A 19,675-nucleotide genomic window follows, 5' to 3' on the forward strand; every position below is an offset into this window, starting at 1 on the left:
ATAAGGTTTGTGAGCAAGAATTTAACGACCTTGCGACCTGGCAACACAAATCTGACGAGTGTCGGGTGTACCTGCACCAACAAGCATACATAACAGAATAACGGGGAACTGGGATCCGAAATGTGTGTACCACCCAACACATATACACACCCATTACCCGTAATAATGATGACAAGTGGGCTATCACCATTGAACAACTTGATACCACCAGCACGTTGCACTACTACAACTAGCAGCAGCAGCATCGGCAGGTTGTTGTTTTCCGCTGCAGGTGTGCTGCGCCTTGTTGCTGTGATCCATGTACATCCGCATGATTATTCATGCAAAAGGGATATGCAAGAACGGGTTGTTGCAATGGTGGAGTGTGTAAGGGGCGAGGAGGTAAAAGTATATGTGTTTAGCTCTTGTTGGGAGTGGATCACATTCTTTATGCTCTCTCTCACACTCTCTCTTTCGTTTGTTGGCTCTCCTGAAGGGTGAAGTGTGTGTATGTGAACAAGGTAGTAATGCCCTTTCTTTCTTTTCCTTTACCTCCTTCTCCCTTTCCAGCCAATATCCATGTACTTTTGGCATTGTTTCCATCACTCAAGTAGAGCAACCCCCTCATTTTCCCCCAATCCAACATCGTCAATTACAAGCGTCAACTCCGTATCACGCAAGCACAAGCATGATGGGTTGCGTATTTGGGTTGGTGATAGATGTCGCACACAGTGTAACAAAGAAAAGCCTGGAATGGGATCGATGGTGAACATGTATTATTTTAGTTGACGCGGCATGACGAAAACGGCGTTTTGCCCATTTGTTTCTTTGTTCATGCATGAATAATGTGCTCTCTTGTCAGTATTTAAGACAATGTGCTGATATACAATGATCACAAATACACACATGATCCTTACACACCATCAACCCCTTTATACACCCCCCAGAGATGTGCTGATGGCCCACCAGATAGGGCAAGGTTGAGATGTGAGCGGGGACACAAACAAGCCAGCACGAGAGAAACACCATTGTTGTTTGGCGGGAAAGTCGGCTTACTAGATGCAACTATGTGCGTACGTGTGGCCCGCTTTGAGAGCAGTGTTCCCCTATCCTACCTTGCACTGTGCATCCTTGTTCTCGCACTTTATCTTTTCGCAACCATCACGCCTCGTTTCGCCTCATGCATTTTGGGCTCTTTTGGTCTAGTCGGAGCATGCCGATGTTTTTGTTCCCTTCTTCTTTGGGCACACAACACATATCCCACATCCCACTCATCTTTAACAACTTTTTTTTAGAGCGGGTGTGGCGTTCCTTTTTTTAAAAAGCCTTGCTTCTTTCTTTCCTCCATTCCTTAAATCAAAGAAACGTTTCTACAGACAACTTTTTTCTCTCTTTCTTTCCCCCTCTTGCTCCATTCTTTGGTTTCTTTCAACTTGTACTTGTCGATTCTAGTAGTTACCCCCTTTCTTCTTTCTCTATATCATATTCTGCTCCCCTTTCCCCTAATCCTTTTTACCTTTTTCCCTCTCGCACACAAGCTTTTCTCTCTCTTTCATTCACTTGCCCTAAAACGCACCCATACGCACGTATACGCGCACACACCATACGCCCGCATCAGCCATTGTCTGCGACATCATACCTATATATATAAATACCGCCATCCAACCCCTTCCACTATACCACCAAATGTCAGATATCCCATTGGAGCACCAAGTAACGATTGCAACCCTCGATGATCTTTCACGAGAGCTCGAGACATTACTCGATAGCTTTTGCTCTGATGCCCAACATCGGTTTCTCCTTGAGCAACGAGTCGCTACTCAGCAACAACTTCAGCGGGTACGACACACAATCCAGCAAATCCGCAACACCGCTTCCCCAGCAACAGGATTTCGTTCAGGACCCAACAGCGAAGCATTACGTCAATCGTTGATGCGTGTGTGTATCGAGATGCTCGAGTATTATCAAGAGGCATGTCAACAACGGCGATTACGACCTTTACCGGATGGGATGGCTCAGCAATTAACGGCTGATTGGCATCATCTCAGCCAAGCATTTGAACTCAAAGCCAAGGAACAAGGCAACCTATCGCAATTGTTTGACAAACTTGATAGCTTACGCAAAGCATGGAAATCAAGTGGTGGTGATGGTATCATGGAAAGGCTATTGAGTCGAAATTATCGTCGCTCCAAATCAGGTAATACGGATGGCAATGGCACCCATGGTGGTGGTGTTGGTGGAGGACAACAACAAGCATCACGACATCAAATGGAGCGGTTGTTAACAGCCTTGTTGGTGAATTACGAGCTCAAGAATGGTGCCTATGTGGTCATGGTGGATCGACACAATTACTGTCAGCTGGGATTGGGACGCAAGGCGATTGGCACTCGACATGTCGTATTTGATTGCAGCAAACTCACTCGACAAGAACAAATGGATGTGGTTGCTGGTATTTGTGATCGATTTGCTTCGGTATTTGCCCAGAATGCGCAGCATAACTTGGCACAAATTGAAGCACAAATTCAACTTGCTCAGCTATCCTTACTCGCTGAAAAATTAAGGAGACTTCAACATCAAATCTACTTTGGTCATCATCATCCTACCACCACCACAGCCACGGCTTTAACAAACGATGATGAAGACGATGATCATGCACAGCCACATCAACAACAGCGTTCACCTTCATCATCATCATCCATATCGAATCAACATGACGATGTTAGCAGCCTCGATGTCGATCGTCAACGTCAACAACAACAACAATTGCCTCTGAGAGGCACGTCATCTTTATTGTACATCCAAGATGCTAATGCCATTGAAGACATGCCAATGCCATCTTTTGTGCCATCACCATGGGAATGGCCAGATTTACTCAAGGTGCGTCATCCATACCATCCAGTGTTTTTGGGTCTTGTAAAACGACGACGACGACGATCATCCCCTATCATGCGACTTCGAGATGCTTTTACACATCCACCACCACCACCGCCAACACAAGCAGCAATGAGTGAGGATGAGGATAATGGGAATGAGCAGCAAGTGATGCAAAATTATGTTCAAGAGGTACAATACCCCGAGATGGTACGCTTTGCAAGTGTATCCATCCCTAGCTTGTGTGGTCATTTTTGTCGCCGTGGACGTCAATTTTATGAGGATGTGGTTGCAAATGCTCAAGTGCGGCAGTCTCAAGATCGTCATTTGCTGCAAGAGATTGGTCGTGACCTCGTCAAGATATATGCCGCCATACAACTCGAAGCCTCAAGAGCCTACATGCATCGAATTCTCGCTATTTTACATGACATGTCAATGCTTGAGCATCAACTCAATAGCAGTGCAGCCACCACAAGTCATCATCATCATTCGGTAGCAGCACCAGCATGGGATTCATCCGCCGTAACCACTGGAGCAGCATCATCCAATCCACCACCACCACCACCTATAGCTGGTGTTCCATCCTCATCCACATCGCCTGCTGGTGTTGATCCATCCTCTTCTTTAAGTCCACAACAACATCCACCTGCTGATAATTCCCATGTTTCATCTTCTTGATTTATCTTGTTCCTAGTACCACCCCTTCCTCCCCAACATGTCATTATCATCCACAAACACATAACAACCTCCCCCCTCTATCTCTCTCTTTTCACTCCTCTCATTATTTGCCATATATTGTTTCTTATCAACATCCTCAACTTACCCCAACATTGGATGTTTTTGTTGTTTCATGGATATTGTACGGTTTAGACATAGACTAAAAAACTGGTACCATTGTCATCAATCAATAATAAAAAGAACGCTGTTCTTTCTCTCTTTACTTTCTTTGTCATCCCATTCTCCTTTTAATTGTACATGTGCATGTGCCCTGAGCAAGGCCAACCTCTTGGTGGATGCTCAAAATAGTCAAACTAACCCTATCATGTGTACATACATCCTACACCCCTTGCTTGTTGGTAGATGCGCACAGAAGAAAATCCATAGTAAGGGGGTTGCGAGAGGAATGGCTCGGATCCAAGCACCCGTTGACATGCTTCCATTTCGAGTTGGGCCCCCACCACAACCACCACTTCAAGAACATTCATGGAAATTAGTGGGTGATAATGAAAATGTTGTTTTGGTGTACTACAGCCTACTCCTTCTCCTCATCTCATATATGTCCTTCTCTCTCCCAAATGAACCTTATTCTAAGCAAATCACATTCATCCATGCAAATTGAAAAAGTGGCAGTGTACTTCTGCTGTCAAATGAGAACAAGGAAAGATGCACGGTATCCGCTCTTTTTTTTCTCCTTTTTTGTTGTCTATTCTGATGAAACGAAAAAAACGATATAGGGTGGCGTGTGTGTGTGTGTGTGTGTGTGTGTGTGTCACCGTTGATAAAGAATATGTGTATGTATAAATAATACTGGTACAAGGTTTGGCGAATGTATAATAATATCCTCCTATCATGAAGCAGCGGGTTCATCGGTGGATGTTGATGATGATGGTGGTGCTGGTGGTGATGGGAGATATAAACCATGCTCGTGAATGTAATCGATGACAGGATTGGGAAGTAGATACTTGATGGACATCCCCCGCTTGACAAAAAGTCTAATTTCCCAACCTTGTAAGATTGCTTGCTCCTCCTCCTTTTTACCACATTTCCATCCATCCAATTACCTGATCTTTGTGGAGCTGATATCATTGTGAATGAGCTGCTTGATGACTGTGACATTCATCTACAAACCAACGATTAGCATTGCATGAACGCATCCATTAACATGATTTGCCTACTTACTCTATGCTGATAAAGGATATCATGCGATAACAAGAATCCAAATACGTCTGTGCCCGTCCTTTCGATAATAACAGATCCATAGTGACCCACAATGTGATGTAACTAGAACAACAACAATGCCGTTTAGTGCAATTTCTACATACGTTTTCATGATGGTAACTTACATCCTTTGGAGCCCATACACCAGGATGGCCGAATGATGCAATTAGGTCACCGCCTGCCAGAAGCATGATCCTTATTTTGCGTTGCTCGCCTAATTCATTTGATATACACATATAAGACATCGAAGTTGCAATTGAATTCAATTTACACTTACCGGACTTGGTTCGGATACCTCCTCCGACAACATTGAGTTCATGATCAAAGTGATCCAAAACGACAGCGGTACGTTGATAGGTGGTTTGTCGTGGTTCCCAAGAATCGACCATGAGCCAGTCGGATGTTGTCTCGACAGCAAGAGTGCACATTTTGACGCGATGCTTTGCCTTGGCTAGACCTTCTTTCATGTAGGCATCGGATACAGGGGAATAGTAGCCTGCCAGCAGTTCATATTCGTTTCGCTCCTTGAAGTGATCTTGTGCCATTTCTATATTGGTTGTCCATTAGGATGACTCATCCGATAGATCATGTATTGCACAAACGCACACACACATTACGACAACCACCACCACTACAACCACCAACATCACCATCACCATCACTTACCAAACATCCTTAAGTGAAGATACGTAATGGGTGAGAATGAACCACAAGCTACGAGTACAAGAGGTGTCTTGCTATCGTCTACCATAATAAGAGTTAATCATTGATACTTGTATATAGCTATCCAGTCATGTGTGTATACACACGCACCGTACCTTGCATGACCTCTGGCAAGTAATGGCGTGGAAAGACATAATCGTCGTCAAAGCCGTCAGCACGATCGGGTTGTTGTGAAGGGCGATCTGGAGAGGGTGATGGTGTATTGTTTGTGCTCATGACAGGCTTCTTTTTCTCTCTCTTTGTGTGTCGATGGGTTGTTGGTTGGAGGAGGATTAGGGCGCGTTGGAAAAAGACCGGGAAAGAAACGGGAAGTGAACGAGAATCAGAATGTGAAGATGTGCCCTTGCCCTTTGGTCGCTGACTCTGAAAGCAAGCTCGCATCATTGATAAGATCTGGATGATGACAAACCAAACGCTTATGTTAGCATGATTTACTAGATAATGTTGCTATGTTACACGTGCCTATTGACACAAGATTTCTGTATCCTATTTATGAACAAAATCCTCCAATACACCAATGGTCATTCTTTATTTGTCATAAACGACATTGTACTGGTAGAGGAATGGTGACAACAACAAGTTGTGTATATCGATTTGAATGATTCCACACCATCAATTAGACTTGCGTTGAATCTTAATCTCATTCATACACATTCCATGGCCATCATGCAAGTACGACGTGCTCTGCTGACTCTTAGTCAGATGGTAGTTTGCTAAGAAGCATCATAGGTTATCCAAGGATTGCAATAGATTGCATTATGATGATGGTGATGGTGCATAAGTTTCCCCCTATTTCTTATGTAGCACATTTCAAAAGACATCATGGCTATGTGAACTGCTTCCTGGAATGAATAGTGCGTAGGTAGTAGATTCCATCCAAAGCGCCATCCTGTAACATGCAAGTGCATAATGCCAAATGATCTCCCTTTCTGTAACGAAAAACTCAGCAAGTGCATGTTCAATGTGCAGGAGCCACACACACACGCACACGCTTCTTTCTTTATTCCACCCAGTGTGCACTCTATATTGAATTATGGCAGAAGGTATACTATTCTTTCTTTTCCTTCGTCTCTCCTTTAGAAAATCGCCCCCTTTTTATTATCATTGGGTGTACACCATGTTCAAGTCAAAGATGAGCGACATGCCCTTTATTCATACGCGTTGACAATGAGCTCATGGCACTATTGGTAACTAGTTCCACGTAATTTTCGACTCCTTGAAGAATTGGAGAAAGGCGAAAAGGGGATTGGCGATGGCACTTGCAGCTATGGGTTGGCGGACGACGACTTGCTTATGCATAGGTGGCACGCTACTATTCTCGGACCTCCTCACGTAAGCCCAAAAAGATGATGCATGATGGTCATGGGTGACAACGACGACGATGACAACTCACAGGATCAAGGGTCTTCTTCTACTACTACTACTACTACTACACCACTTTTGTGTCTAGTCAGTCCATGAAAACCGCATCTACAGCTTGACCATTTATTGTGGTGACGATTATCCTGATGCTCCTCCTACGGTGCAGTTTGTATCTCGCATTAACATCCCCAGTGTGAATCCACAAGATGGCAAGGTACGTATGTACCTATTCCATGAGATGGTTGTTGTTGCTAATGATGTTGGCGTACATAGGTTGAAAAGAATCGCTTGCCATGCCTTGCTCAGTGGCGTCGTTCATCCACCTTGGAGACCATTCTTTTGGAATTGAGGAGGTAGTGTTATTATTATCAAAAGTTCAATGATGGGACAAAAAGATTGAATGCTCGCTCTCTCTCTCTTTTAGAGAAATGGCCACGGTCGGTCGTAAGTTACCCCAGCCTCCAGAAGGTACCAACTTTCAATAGCGGGTAGAGAAGAAGAAGAAACACAATGTCATCCAACCCCACCTTCCACTTGGCTCTTTTCCGATATATCTGATACCACATCCATCCATCGCTTTTGCCTATAAAGGACTTTATCATTTTGTAACAAGGAGGATATTAGTGTAATGGAATGGGATAGGAGTGAGGAGAATGCAATGCCAACAATCAATCTTTCAATGAAAACACAGAGAGTAAGATTTATATTTATACACCAGTATACAAAAAAAGAAGGCCATAATATATAAAATGTACGTGAAAGAAACAATGATCTATATACAAGCCACAATGTACGAAGAAGCATCAAAACGTATATATGCAAGAAAAGGTGATTTATCCATTAGGCCAAGTGGCAAGCATGTCGTTGGCTGTTACAGGGAGCATCTTGTCATTGGCAGCAGCAGCAGCAACAGCAGCCGCTGCAGCAGCCGCTGTGGGTGGCATTTGGAGCCATTGTGCAGCAGCTGTTGGATGACCTTGATGATTTAGAATACCACGCTGATGATGATGTTGTCGCACTCCTGCAGCAAAGGATGGATTTTGTTGTTGTGGCGTCACATTTCTCCAAGATGGGTGTTGTTGATGTTGTGTAGATGAGCTGGGTTGTGAAGACGACGTTGGCATTTTTGAACGTGCATTTGTAGGAGCCATCCATGCATTGGGAGTCGTTGTGGTAGGTTGAGCCAATGGATTCCCCATGTTGAAAAAGTAAGGTACCATATTATGATCATCCCCTTCCGTTTCCCCTGTTCCACCCTGTTGTTGTTGATGTTGTTGAGCAGTAGTAGTAGTAGTAGAAGAGTAAAGCTGCTGTTGATGATGTTGATGATGATGTTGCTGATTCGATTGGACGATTGGATACATTCCCATCGTAGCTGTAGTCGAAGTGGATCCTAGCGTGTTTGGATGAAGCGTTTCGAGTACAGAAGCTTGGAATGGTTCATCTCGGTTTCTTTGTTGCTGTTGATGAGAAATAGCACTCCAATTCTTTGGCATTTGTTGTTGATGCTTGGGTGGTGGTGGGAGTTGACGAGGAATACTATCATCATTGTCTTCCAGAATACCTGTAATGAAAGGCTCAGATGATGATGTCGATGATGATGAGGGTGGCGGCAGTGGTGGTGCTACTCCTCCTCCTCCTCCTCCTCCTCCGGACGATGCACTTTCAATCGTAGGCCTTGTCGTGGTTGCTGCCGTAGTAGTAGAAGAAGTGGATGGATTATCCCGCTCGCTATTGAAATTGGTCACTGTCGCAGCTGCAGCTGCTATAGCATTCGCTTGAATGTCCATCAACAAAAAGCCTCCATCATCTGTGTAGGATGGAAATCCAACAAATGGTTCTTCCGCAAGTTGATCTGGCACTGGAAATGTGTTGGGGTTGGTTGGCATTGTTGTTTGTTCATTCCCGTAACACGATAATGCATCCATTGATCCTCGAGTACGCTTCACAGGCATGGTCGAAGAAGCAAATCGCCGTTTTTGACCTCGTTCGGAAATTGATAATGATGGTGTAGGAGCTGTAGTGATTCCACCACCAAAGTCAACTCCTTGCGTTGCACCGTTGCCATGGTGATGATATGTTGCAATGGCTGAATTGCTCCTTAGATCCTTATTGTGAAAAAGCTTGTCGAGTTGTTGGCGGTCTACTTCATTGCGGGCTGGATACATGTATCGGGTCGTGGATGATCTGAAAAGGTCATCTGGTAACAGAATATCATCCTCATCCTCTGCAAGATTACGACCATTGTCATTGGCATCCTGTTGTTGCTCCAAATGGGTCGAGTCCAGTTGCCATGTCATCTCCTCCGATGATGGATGAAGCTGCTGCTCCTCTTGTTGACTTAATGTCGTTGATGTAGTAGTAGTAGTAGTCAATGTGCCACTAGAAGATGAAGATGATCGAGAGCAGCTAGTTGATGATCGTCGTACAGCTGCTTGGATCTCATCCAATGTACTGGAAATCACACTGGCTGCTGATACTTGTGAACAAATGGGATTCAATAAACGACGCAACTTGAAAATAGGCAAATTGGTATCTGGTATAGATGACTTTTGAGAGGATCCTCGTTTGTTGTTAATAGTAGTACTGGTGGGATGGTGGTGGTGATGTAAGCTGTACAATGTTGAAATGGTGGATGTTGCAAGACAAAGGGGATATAATACAGCTGTATTAATGGGGTCATGCTGTTTGCTGGTCTTTGTCATGGGAGCGTGATATTCCATTGTTAATCCATCGATAATGTCCACAATCTTGGCAGCTGAACTTCCACACACATCAAGAATCATACGTTCATTGTTGTTGTTGCTCGTCGTCTTGCATGGATCATCTTGTTGCTGACATGAAAAGAGCTGTATTGAAAGTACATGATGAAAGAGTGATAGCGTGCACGCCGGGAGATTGGTCTCCTTGATATTGCAAATGCCCGTTTTTTGTGCCAATTGATCCATTTCGTACTACAAAGAATACCAAATCAATATTCAATCACCAACACAAGCAAAATGACATGTACCTTGATATCCATACAATCCGTCTCTGTATGGGTAATGCGTTGTAAAAAGTCCACGTAATCGACGACGGCATGCAATGCCCAATCTTTTTCTGATGATAATGGGCAATCACGAGCAATCTCCACAAGGTTGCCACCATGGTCAGTCATATCCCGATGAAGATAAAATGACATCCATATCTGCCATGCATTGAGCACAATATACATCTTTCTCCATCGATCCTCTGTAATCCGCTTTGTGCTGTTGTTTCTCCTCTTGTTGTTTTTACGGCCATGTTGGCTATCAAAGGCCTTGATCCTGGCACCAAGTGAACATCGTGATGCATAGGCAATGCCAAGATGGAGTACCATATAAGCGTTTTCCTGGCACAATGCTGTACAAAGATAATGCGTCAAAAGTATAGCGACCGCCACCAGTCCAAAAAGCGTCTCCGTGTCCTTGGATGTCGCTGTTTCAAAAAACGTCATGCGAAGGAAACGGTGTTGCGCCTCCTGAGCAAATGCAGCAGCACAATGTTCCAGCGTCGTTGCCATGTCATTGGATAATAGGATTGCAAGTGATTGGAAAGCTGCACGAAATACGAGACCAAGAATAGCAAATAGTGTGGTGGCATCTTTGGTATTAGGCACATTGTTCATGTGACTTAGGAACTGAGGACACAAGGTGTTGTTGCGTAGGTTCTCAATATCAAATAAAGAGCTGTATAGCAAATGATGTCGTTCAAAAATGGTCAATGCCTCCTCTAACAAATCTCGTATTGCTGATGTCGTCGTTTCTTGTTGTGAAGAGGATTGCTGTTGAGTGATAGCGATTCGATGATAGTGTTTGAAACGTCTAATGAATGTTGACCATATGGTGTGGGGTTGTGATGTGAAATGGAAAAAGTCATACATGAGTGGTGGTAGGCATTTGTTGTTATTGAAGAGTTGACTACGATGGATGATTGAATCGTTATTGTATTGTATTGACATTGCACTGTAAAGGTCGTCAGAGAAAGATATTCGATCAAGGCGTTCTCGAACAAAATGATGTCGTTGTTGTTGATGTTGCTGTTGCTTGGGTGATGGAGATGGTGAAGGGGAAAGTGGTTGACGACAGGGTGGTGAAGAAGAGGCTGCTGCTGCTGCTGTGTTGCTGGTGGTGTTAGTGGCGTTTTTTGAAACTGGGTCGCTTGATCGTCGTCGCCCGCCAGCTCGTGGTTGTTGTTCCGCATAGCTACACTCGAGACTTTGTTGCACACATCGTCCACAAGGCTTCTCTTGAGAATGGGAAGAAAGCAACATTAACAACACAATGTCAAGAACTATCTCTCATTCACGTACTGCCATCGCAACGAATCTTCTTCCTTCGACATTGTTGGCAAGCTCGAGGCACCTTGTGACGTTTAAAAGGGAAATCCTGAGTGGATGAAGTGAACCAGCGCAACGAGGCCAGTGTCATTGTTGTGTGCACACGTGTATGACAGTTTCAGAAATAAGAAAGAAGAAAGAGAGAGAAAGGGAAAGAGAATGGAAAAAAAAGGACAACAAAGGGGGGAAAAGGGTTCCAAACTAGATTTTGGTCTCGCGTGTGTATATGTGTGGATGTGTGTATGTGTGTGCGCACCAGGGCTTTTTTTTTTGCTTTCCTTACCCCACCCCCACTTTTTCTATAATCCACACGATCGTCTTTTCATGTTTTGTAAAATGATGGATTCGTCTATCTATCCTTCATGTCAAAAAGTCTATTCTTGCTTATGTGATGTATGCAGTTGTATGCATCTATCATCGGATACATAAGGCATTGCATTTCTCCTTTCTGTTTTCCTGCACAAGCATGCCCAATCCCTTTTTATTTGCCCGCCAAAATTTTGCTAATGATATCCAGACGACCACTTGTCTTTATTCCATTCGATTAAAAGCAAGGATGAAAGAAGATGAGACGACGTACCGTTAGCATTGGCGGAAGTAGGCAAAGTGCGACCCGAGCCGACGATAATCATGACACACGAAAAAAGTCCCCCATTATGCGTATATTGTGTGGTACCATCAAGAAGAAGAATAACCTGCTACTACTACTCATTCGTTGGCTGGTTGGCTTTTACGCTCTGGCAATGAATCACGCTTATCGTACACATGACCGGACACAAGCTAGTGGTGGCGTCTAGGCCTCTCCCCTTTTTCATTGTTTGGCTGAGTGATTATGCTATTATTGTTGTTTATTGTACTTAGAGAGTGATTAGGCCTCTTTACATGTACAACCCACATCCCTTTTCTCACTAATCGCTTTATGTGCTTGTTGTTGTATAGGTGGCACTGGTGGTGATGATGTACATAGGTTACGGATGTGGTAAACCGATCCCCGCGTCGTCTTGCAAAAGGGGAATGCCGATATGACAGCAATCTTTGTGCAACATGGCTCATTCCTCCATGTGCTTTCTTGTAGTAGTAATATTAGCTATCATCCCCCATCATCTTGATGTATCAATACATTAAAAGGGCACAGCTATTTGTGTAGTCAACACTTAGCCATCCTAAATGAATGATTGATGAGGGCTGCTGGTGGAGCCAATTGGTTTGAGATTCAGTGATGAGAAGTAACAAGGAGGCGTGTATGTGTATGGGCGTGTGACGGATCCATGTGTGCATACGCACGATCGGGTTCTCGTCGTTTAAGTACCTTTTGTGTCACCAATGCTCCCGGATTTTGTACAGGTGATTCCGATGAACCAGTGTTACAACAGCACGGTGCATCATCATCATCCCAGCAAACCTGTCTATGCACAATTCCATGCACCCACAATATCCAAATCATTCAATCATACGTTATTAATGCATTGGGGCTTCAGGTACCTACGCAAGAAACAGGTCGCCATGTAGATTCACACTGCTGCATCGATGATGTTACTGATGTAGTACAATCCGACCACTTTTTTCGGTCGCCATGAACCACCAAGCGAACATTTGAAAGTCTAATTCATATAGATTCTTGCTACCAAGAATGAGATTTACAAGCGTATCTCTTTCCATTTCTCGCTGCAACGATGAATTGGTCATTGTAAATACACTTCTTTATTATCATAATGGTTTGCATATGGAGGTTTCACCTATCAGAGATGATCTAAATTCAATGCTAGAACATCTTTAAACCCGAATTTTACGCAATGCACGTTGATCATTAGCAGCTATGCAATTATCGGCAGAAACCGAAGCTCAACGAAGCGGCGATTCCTAAATTGCGTTTGTGAGGATAGTGAAACGCCTTAGCTGCTATGTTTACTACTACTGAGCCTTAGGTGATCAAGTATGTAGTAGTATAGATGGAGGAGTTGTCATCTCAAAGGAGGTACTTGATCATTCATTCAGAGCGTTGACCGAAAAAGCCGATCCTGGTGTACATATAAATACGTTTGCATGTGATCATCCCTCACTCAACATCTAAAATAAACGTGTCGTGCGCAAGGAATCAAGGCGAACAAAGAAAATTCTGTGCAACCCAAAAAGGGAACCTGATTATTGTATGTTTTGAGATGGGAACACGGGTTCCTTTGTGCATAGACATGTTGTTGGCATTGCCTTGCCTTGTTAATCAATCCACATTCACAAAGAACAGCATGAAAGTCATTTGCACCGCCTTTTAGGTGTCTTTTATAGTAGAAGACTGCAATTCCACACTAAGCTAAAGACAATTCTTTACAAAAGAGCAAATTGGATGGATGACAAAAAGAGGGAAAGATCAGATCCTGTATTTACAGTGGTAGCTAAAGCAAGATTGGTAAAAAAGCGTATGTGCGAAAGAGGGAGGAAAAACGCGTTGTAAAAAGGTCAAAGGAGTTTATGTCGCTGAGCAGTATCTTGCATGATTCATCCCATGGCATACTATTTCATTCCCCCCCACCATGTATGAGTGATACATTATTCCCCTTGCTATGTATTTCAAAACCTACCTTCTTGGTGTATTCGATGGCTGTCTTGTTGTACTTTGGACGATTGGTGTTGTAAATTTCAGCAATGGATCCCACAAGCGCATCATCAGGATTTGGGTTTTGGAGCAATGAAGCTATGGCTTGCAATGCTAAAACAAGGGGGGATGATATGATGTTAATTGTATACTCATAAAAGGCAACATCAGCATCACATCATGTTACCTTGAGCTACTCTGGTGGCAGGTTTCCACACATCGGCCTTGAGTAAATCGACGCAGATGGAGCCATCATCATCAATGTTGGGATGGTAAACTTTGGTAGAAAACTTCATCTAAAAAGGGGGGCGTGTTAAGATCCTTCCATTCCATTCCATTCCATCACCCCATCCAAATGCTTACAGTGGGAGGCTTGAAGGGATACTCTGGTGAGAAGGTAATATCCAACTTGAATCGACCTCCTTGGTAAGGACTGTCAACCTACAAGCAGTTGTCAACAAAGATGTCATATATCCCATATCCCTCCTTGTACTTACAGGACCCTGAATAACACCTATCGTATCAGGAGAGAAAGAAAGAAACTGTTAACAGGTATGGCTCTATAGAATGGAATGGAATGACAGCTCTTCTTACCTTCCCATTTGAAAAGGTCGTCGCCTACAGGACCAGCTGAGATGCCGGGTGGAGGGTTCTTGTTCAAATCACCCAGTTCCTTTGAGGTTGTTCTTTATGAGTGAATGAACACGCTTAAATGTCATGGCAAGGTTACCTTTTGAATGCGTTTCAAAGCCATTTCGTGATGCGCAGCGAAAAAGAGAAGCGGTTGTTGCAAAGATGGGCGTGAGTGGATGGTATATGCGGGCTTGGCTTTCAGCCAATGAGCTGAGATGCGTGGATCTTATTCCCCTCCCTTCTCCACTATTCCTTTTCTTCCCCTACCCACACGACCCCTGCAGCAGTAGTAGAAATTAGCAATTGATATCGTACGTTGTAATGAATAAATGCAGATAATACCATTGTCTACACACATAATTTGATCAGTGGATAACAAAGGTGCATTTCTTATCATAAGCAGCAGAGCCAACCGAATGAGGTAAATGCGCGCTGAGTCGCAGCCATTTGCTGCGCCTGCTTTAATTTCAAGTGAGTATGCTACACGACATACAATGGCTGTGATAGGATAAGGATAAGTAAGAGGATGTAGATGGGTGAAATGGCCCACTATACTATACACCTCATAATAGGGTACTTTTCATAAATCCATCACGTGATGGAGGATGCTTTATTGCAGCTGAAGACACAAGCGTGCTTAGAAATGATGAAAGATCGCCCATATGTACGGGCCTAGTAATCTTGTAGACCCCACAATCACTCACGAATGACATTGGATGATGGACCTTGAAAATGGAACATGCAGTAACTTGACAAAGGCCGTCCTCAAAACCTTGCAGTGTTGGAATGTTTGCTTGATCCAAACTACCTTCCATATAAGTATAAGGGCGCATTTCTTTTATTATGATTGCGACACCTGCCACGATAATGAAATAGGATAAAAACAAAAACTATGTATGATAACATGTATCAGCCCTAATTTCCATGGCTTGCAGCAGAGAAGATCATCCACCGTGCTACACACATTACCTTCATTAACGGTGTAAGTGAGGGATCAAAAGGCGTCGTATCCTTCTTTGGTCATAGAAAACATGAGAGAACGATCAAAGAGCCTAGGTGTGATTATGTCCATTTATGAATGAACAATCGACATAGCCACATTAATTAAGGCAGGTGTCAAACATCAAACATACCTTTATCATCAAAGTTGGGTTTCTAGTAGGGTGGTGATGTTGCAGCACTTTTAGATAAAAGGCGATTGACCACTTTTTCAGCCTCATCAATATATGAGCTCTTCCGTTATTGATGTGTGTAGCCAAATTGAAGGCGCCATATCCCAGTCAACATGAACAACGTTCCCCTTTAAATGACCCATTTCTCTTGTAGCAAGCAGCATGTCATGAAGAATTCAATGATGATGAGATTATAAGATAAACACGTTGTGTCATCCATTGATCGTACTGAGTACGTGTTTGTATACGCTATGTGCGTTTTGGCCACATTGGATCTGGCATCATGCATTTGACGTGCGTGTTGGCGCGGACAATGTTTGTGCAGGGTGTGTTGTGTAACCAACATTTAATGCAGCCAGCTCGATCATTTCGTTTTCCCTCGCTCTCCTTGCACCGCGTGTACCTTTCTCTCCAAAAGGTAAGATCAACGATCCCATTGCAGCACTGCCATGTACTCACATTTCCTATGAAGGTGCTTCTACCAGCTGTTGTCTCCCTCCATTGGCTTTGACTCCTTTCTACACATCCTCTCTTTCTCTCTCTTTTCTTCATTCGTCTCATTACACAGATGCTGTCTACCATTCGAACACGCGCATTACTGCTCCTTAGTACTGCCATCGCAGTGGCTGCACAAACAGGTAAGGATGATACACACACTCTCTTCTATTCAACGTACACGGATACACGTCTTGACTTTGACTTTCACACCAACATGATCACTTTAGCTGAAGACTACAAGGTGACAACTGTGCCTGGGGTCGACGGTGCTATCGCGTTGAACTTTAGTCAATATGCAGGGTGAGTGTGTGCGTCTATAGGGCTGTTACCCTTCATTTAACCATTTTTGATATAGACACATTGAAATCACCCCCGAATCTCATGGCAACCTTTTCTTTTGGTCAATTCAACCTGATGTCGAGACTGAGAAGCTGGTAAGGTTACAGCCATTTGCATCTTCAGGGCACTTCGATATTCATAGTTCAGCGTTTTATAGATCATTTGGCTTAATGGTGGACCTGGATGTTCAAGTATGGATGGTCTCTTTATGGGAAACGGGCCGTATCGTGTCAATCGTGATCTATCCTTAAACGTCACTTCTACTGGATGGCAAGAGCATGCAACAATGGTTTTTGGTAATGAGGAACAGGTTATTTGCTGCTATGTATGTGTGTGTGCTCATCTTTTTGTATAGTGGATCAACCCGTCGGCACAGGCTACAGCTTGGTGGATGACAAAGGATATGCGAAAAATATGGTCGAGGTAAGGTATCATTGACATGCACGTTGGGAACAGCATCTCATCATCTCTGCAAACAAAGGTCATGGATCAATTCGTCACCTTTATCGACAAGCTCTTTGAAGTCTTTCCGGAATATAAGGAGAAGGAGGTAAATTTGGGCAGCAGCAGCAGGGTGATGGATGATTAATCGTGTCTTATTAGATGTATCTGGCAGGCGAAAGTTATGCAGGAACCTATGTGCCTTATTTTGCATCGCGTATGCTTGAATTGAATCGGAATGGGGACAAAAAGGCAAGTATGGATGGGAAAGAAAAAGGTATTTTTGAACTATTATGCGAGCAAGAATATAGTATCGATTGCAAGGAATAGCCATTGGCAATGGATGGATATCACCGCAACATCAGGTAAAGGAACATTGGGATAAGCAACAACAATGGAATACTGAGATATTGATCTTCTTGTAGTATGATGCATATATCGATTTTGCCTATGAGAAAGGATTGGTGCCAGAAGAACACAAGGTATTGATTTGGAGAAACATACAAGTGACCTACGCGCCAAATAACATCGAGTTTTTATTGTACGTAGCCAACCATCGATGTCGTCCACCGGAATTGCAAAAAGCTGCTGCAGTATTCCAATACAATCAAAGTTGACGAATGCGAGATGGTATTAGAAAAGATTGTGGATGCGACGATTTATGAGTAAGCGCATTTCTTTATGATCGCGGGCAAATTTGTTCGTACACAGCTGACAGCACTCATTATCTCATTAGGCAAGATGGATCAAAATACTGCATCAACATGTACGATTCCCGCCTTACATCTCTCGTGGACGATGGCTGTGGTATGGCCTGGCCTGTGGATATCGCTGATGTCACCAATTACATGAGGGTAAGGAAAAAAACCATGGATGCATTAGCTATGAACGTAAAATTTGACCTGTGTATCGAATAGACCTCCGAGGTTATGTCGGCAGTACATGTGGAAAAGTTCAAGGGTGGTTGGACAGAATGTGGATCAAAGGTTGGATCGAGCTTGAATGGTGATAAGAGTATATCTTCGTATGATGTAAGTGAAATGAATGCACCAAAACACGATAGCGTGGGTTATTCATTGTGATCCTCTTTTCTACCATAGCTGCTTCCCAAGATCTTGGAAGAAATTCCCGTATTGCTATTTGGCGGTGACCAAGATCTCATTTGCAATATGCTGGGTATCAACTATTTGATTGGCAACATGACATGGAATGGTGCCAAAGGATTTCAGGTATGTCATATGATGGGTGGTACATGAGACAACAATCCATGATGTATCTAATGGTACATGCTCAAAGGATGCAACGGCACTTGAATGGTATGTTGGTGACACACAAGCTGGGTCGTTTCAGCAAGCAAGAAACTTGAGCCTCGTTACCGTCTATGAAGGGAGCCATATGGTGTCGTATGACAAACCACTTGAGACGCTGGATATGATGAACCGTTTCATGGGTGTGGGTGACAATAAGGCGAACGGCGTGCCAACTCGCATTGTTGGCGGTACTACACCACCATCAACATCCCCAGGCAATAATGATGGGTCACCAAGTCAAGAAAGTGATTGGTCGCAGTACTATGGCATGTAAGTGATACATTGATTTTGTATTACCTATGTGCTTGACGCATGACATTTCTTCAGGGGCACCTTGGCTCTTATAGTTGTCATTTGCTTTGCCGGTGTATTAGGGTACTGCTGGTACAAGTCTCGAAAACCAGCTTTCCAAGGTTATGGACCAACAGGATCGCATATGGATGGTGGCGAAGGATTGGGAATTATTGGTCTTCAAAAGAAACGACATGCCAAATTGCGTATTGATGATCAGGATGATACCAATGAATTGTAAGCTTATTATCAATGGGTTGGCGTACTACTTTTTGCTCATCATGTTTGAATGGCATAGGGATGAACTGGTGATCGAAACGCCTGGTACATTGTTTACGGCGGAAGGATATTCCGATGATGACCGAGGACACCATCAACGTGCAGCGACAGCCATTGCTGGAAACACAATCAGAAAGAAGCACATCCCTGCTAGGTTTGCAATCGAAGATGACGACGACAATGAAGTACCGAACAACACCTTCACACCACCACCAATGAGAGATACACATGCTTAATTAGTAGAACGATTTACCAAATATTTGTTTATTGATAATAGTGTATATCCCCTCCTGTCAAAATGAAATGAAAAAAATGTCATGATTTTAATGTTATGATCGCTTCGTTGTGAATCGGGTAAAAAAGTTACGTAAATTCCTAGCTCTTGATATGATTACAGCTGCCGGTGTGGTTGCTACACCTTGTTGTTGTTGTTGCTCTTCTGATAGCGATGCGTTGTGTTCATTGTCACTCTTTGTATCATCCATCCATTTCAAGACATAACGCTCTTCTGGTGTCGGATTTGCCTTTTCTCGTAACCTTTCCAAAACCATCGGATCAGTTTCCAACTGCATGCCGATACGTTCGATTTCTTCAAAATGCCAGCTGGCTGTTGCTTCACATTCAGCTTCATCGTGATGCTTTAAGCACTCGGTTGCCCAGTCAAATGGTGAAGGCGGCTTTTTGCTGGGTGTATGACATGCCAGCTTGGGTGTCGGTGATCCTGCTGGGAACAAGATAGGTGAAGGGGTTGATGCAACAGCAGTGGTATAGCTATTATTCATGGGCATCGGTGTAGCAATAAAAAGTGAGATAATGAAAGAGAGAGGGATAATGGGAGACGTGAGATGACGAATCAGCCCCCCTTTGTTTCCACATCGGAACTGCCGCTTTA

General features: G+C 43.6%; 7 protein-coding genes across 7 annotated transcripts; 3 read left to right on the forward strand and 4 right to left on the reverse strand.

Annotated features, from left to right (window-relative positions):
* Positions 1 to 1,665: 1,665 nt before the first annotated feature.
* O0I10_000833 (uncharacterized protein) lies at positions 1,666 to 3,528 on the forward strand (the record flags this gene model as incomplete). Its single annotated transcript, XM_058480936.1, has 1 exon — positions 1,666 to 3,528. The coding sequence occupies one exon, from the start codon at positions 1,666 to 1,668 to the stop codon at positions 3,526 to 3,528; it is 1,863 nt and encodes a 620-aa protein (XP_058348500.1).
* An 889-nt stretch (positions 3,529 to 4,417) lies between these two features.
* Positions 4,418 to 5,727, reverse strand: O0I10_000834 (nicotinate (nicotinamide) nucleotide adenylyltransferase; the record flags this gene model as incomplete). The annotated part of the gene is made up of 7 exons (XM_058480937.1): positions 4,418 to 4,562; positions 4,632 to 4,690; positions 4,750 to 4,851; positions 4,914 to 5,002; positions 5,066 to 5,335; positions 5,455 to 5,532; positions 5,607 to 5,727. The coding sequence occupies 7 exons, from the start codon at positions 5,725 to 5,727 to the stop codon at positions 4,418 to 4,420; spliced, it is 864 nt and encodes a 287-aa protein (XP_058348501.1).
* An 817-nt stretch (positions 5,728 to 6,544) lies between these two features.
* O0I10_000835 (uncharacterized protein) lies at positions 6,545 to 7,358 on the forward strand (the record flags this gene model as incomplete). Its single annotated transcript, XM_058480938.1, has 5 exons — positions 6,545 to 6,554; positions 6,707 to 6,843; positions 6,962 to 7,087; positions 7,147 to 7,226; positions 7,298 to 7,358. The coding sequence occupies 5 exons, from the start codon at positions 6,545 to 6,547 to the stop codon at positions 7,356 to 7,358; spliced, it is 414 nt and encodes a 137-aa protein (XP_058348502.1).
* A 348-nt stretch (positions 7,359 to 7,706) lies between these two features.
* On the reverse strand, positions 7,707 to 11,321 carry O0I10_000836 (uncharacterized protein; the record flags this gene model as incomplete). Its single annotated transcript, XM_058480939.1, has 3 exons — positions 7,707 to 9,827; positions 9,884 to 11,139; positions 11,204 to 11,321. 3 exons carry the CDS (start codon positions 11,319 to 11,321, stop codon positions 7,707 to 7,709), a joined length of 3,495 nt encoding a protein of 1,164 aa, XP_058348503.1.
* A 2,402-nt stretch (positions 11,322 to 13,723) lies between these two features.
* O0I10_000837 (uncharacterized protein) lies at positions 13,724 to 14,574 on the reverse strand (the record flags this gene model as incomplete). The annotated part of the gene is made up of 7 exons (XM_058480940.1): positions 13,724 to 13,738; positions 13,807 to 13,934; positions 14,008 to 14,116; positions 14,184 to 14,261; positions 14,318 to 14,334; positions 14,415 to 14,493; positions 14,551 to 14,574. 7 exons carry the CDS (start codon positions 14,572 to 14,574, stop codon positions 13,724 to 13,726), a joined length of 450 nt encoding a protein of 149 aa, XP_058348504.1.
* Positions 14,575 to 16,193: 1,619 nt separating this feature from the next.
* On the forward strand, positions 16,194 to 19,019 carry O0I10_000838 (uncharacterized protein; the record flags this gene model as incomplete). Its single annotated transcript, XM_058480941.1, has 16 exons — positions 16,194 to 16,263; positions 16,351 to 16,423; positions 16,479 to 16,557; positions 16,620 to 16,758; positions 16,818 to 16,885; positions 16,944 to 17,012; positions 17,066 to 17,155; positions 17,215 to 17,268; positions 17,329 to 17,385; positions 17,453 to 17,568; positions 17,640 to 17,757; positions 17,821 to 17,934; positions 18,004 to 18,132; positions 18,200 to 18,483; positions 18,541 to 18,741; positions 18,803 to 19,019. 16 exons carry the CDS (start codon positions 16,194 to 16,196, stop codon positions 19,017 to 19,019), a joined length of 1,878 nt encoding a protein of 625 aa, XP_058348505.1.
* Positions 19,020 to 19,112: 93 nt separating this feature from the next.
* O0I10_000839 (uncharacterized protein) lies at positions 19,113 to 19,571 on the reverse strand (the record flags this gene model as incomplete). Its single annotated transcript, XM_058480942.1, has 1 exon — positions 19,113 to 19,571. The coding sequence occupies one exon, from the start codon at positions 19,569 to 19,571 to the stop codon at positions 19,113 to 19,115; it is 459 nt and encodes a 152-aa protein (XP_058348506.1).
* Between the last annotated feature and the right edge of the window lie 104 nt (positions 19,572 to 19,675).

This window comes from Lichtheimia ornata (genome assembly GCF_029851405.1).
Source record: "Lichtheimia ornata isolate CBS 291.66 chromosome Unknown scaffold00002, whole genome shotgun sequence".
Taxonomy (NCBI): Eukaryota; Fungi; Mucoromycota; class Mucoromycetes; order Mucorales; family Lichtheimiaceae; genus Lichtheimia; species Lichtheimia ornata.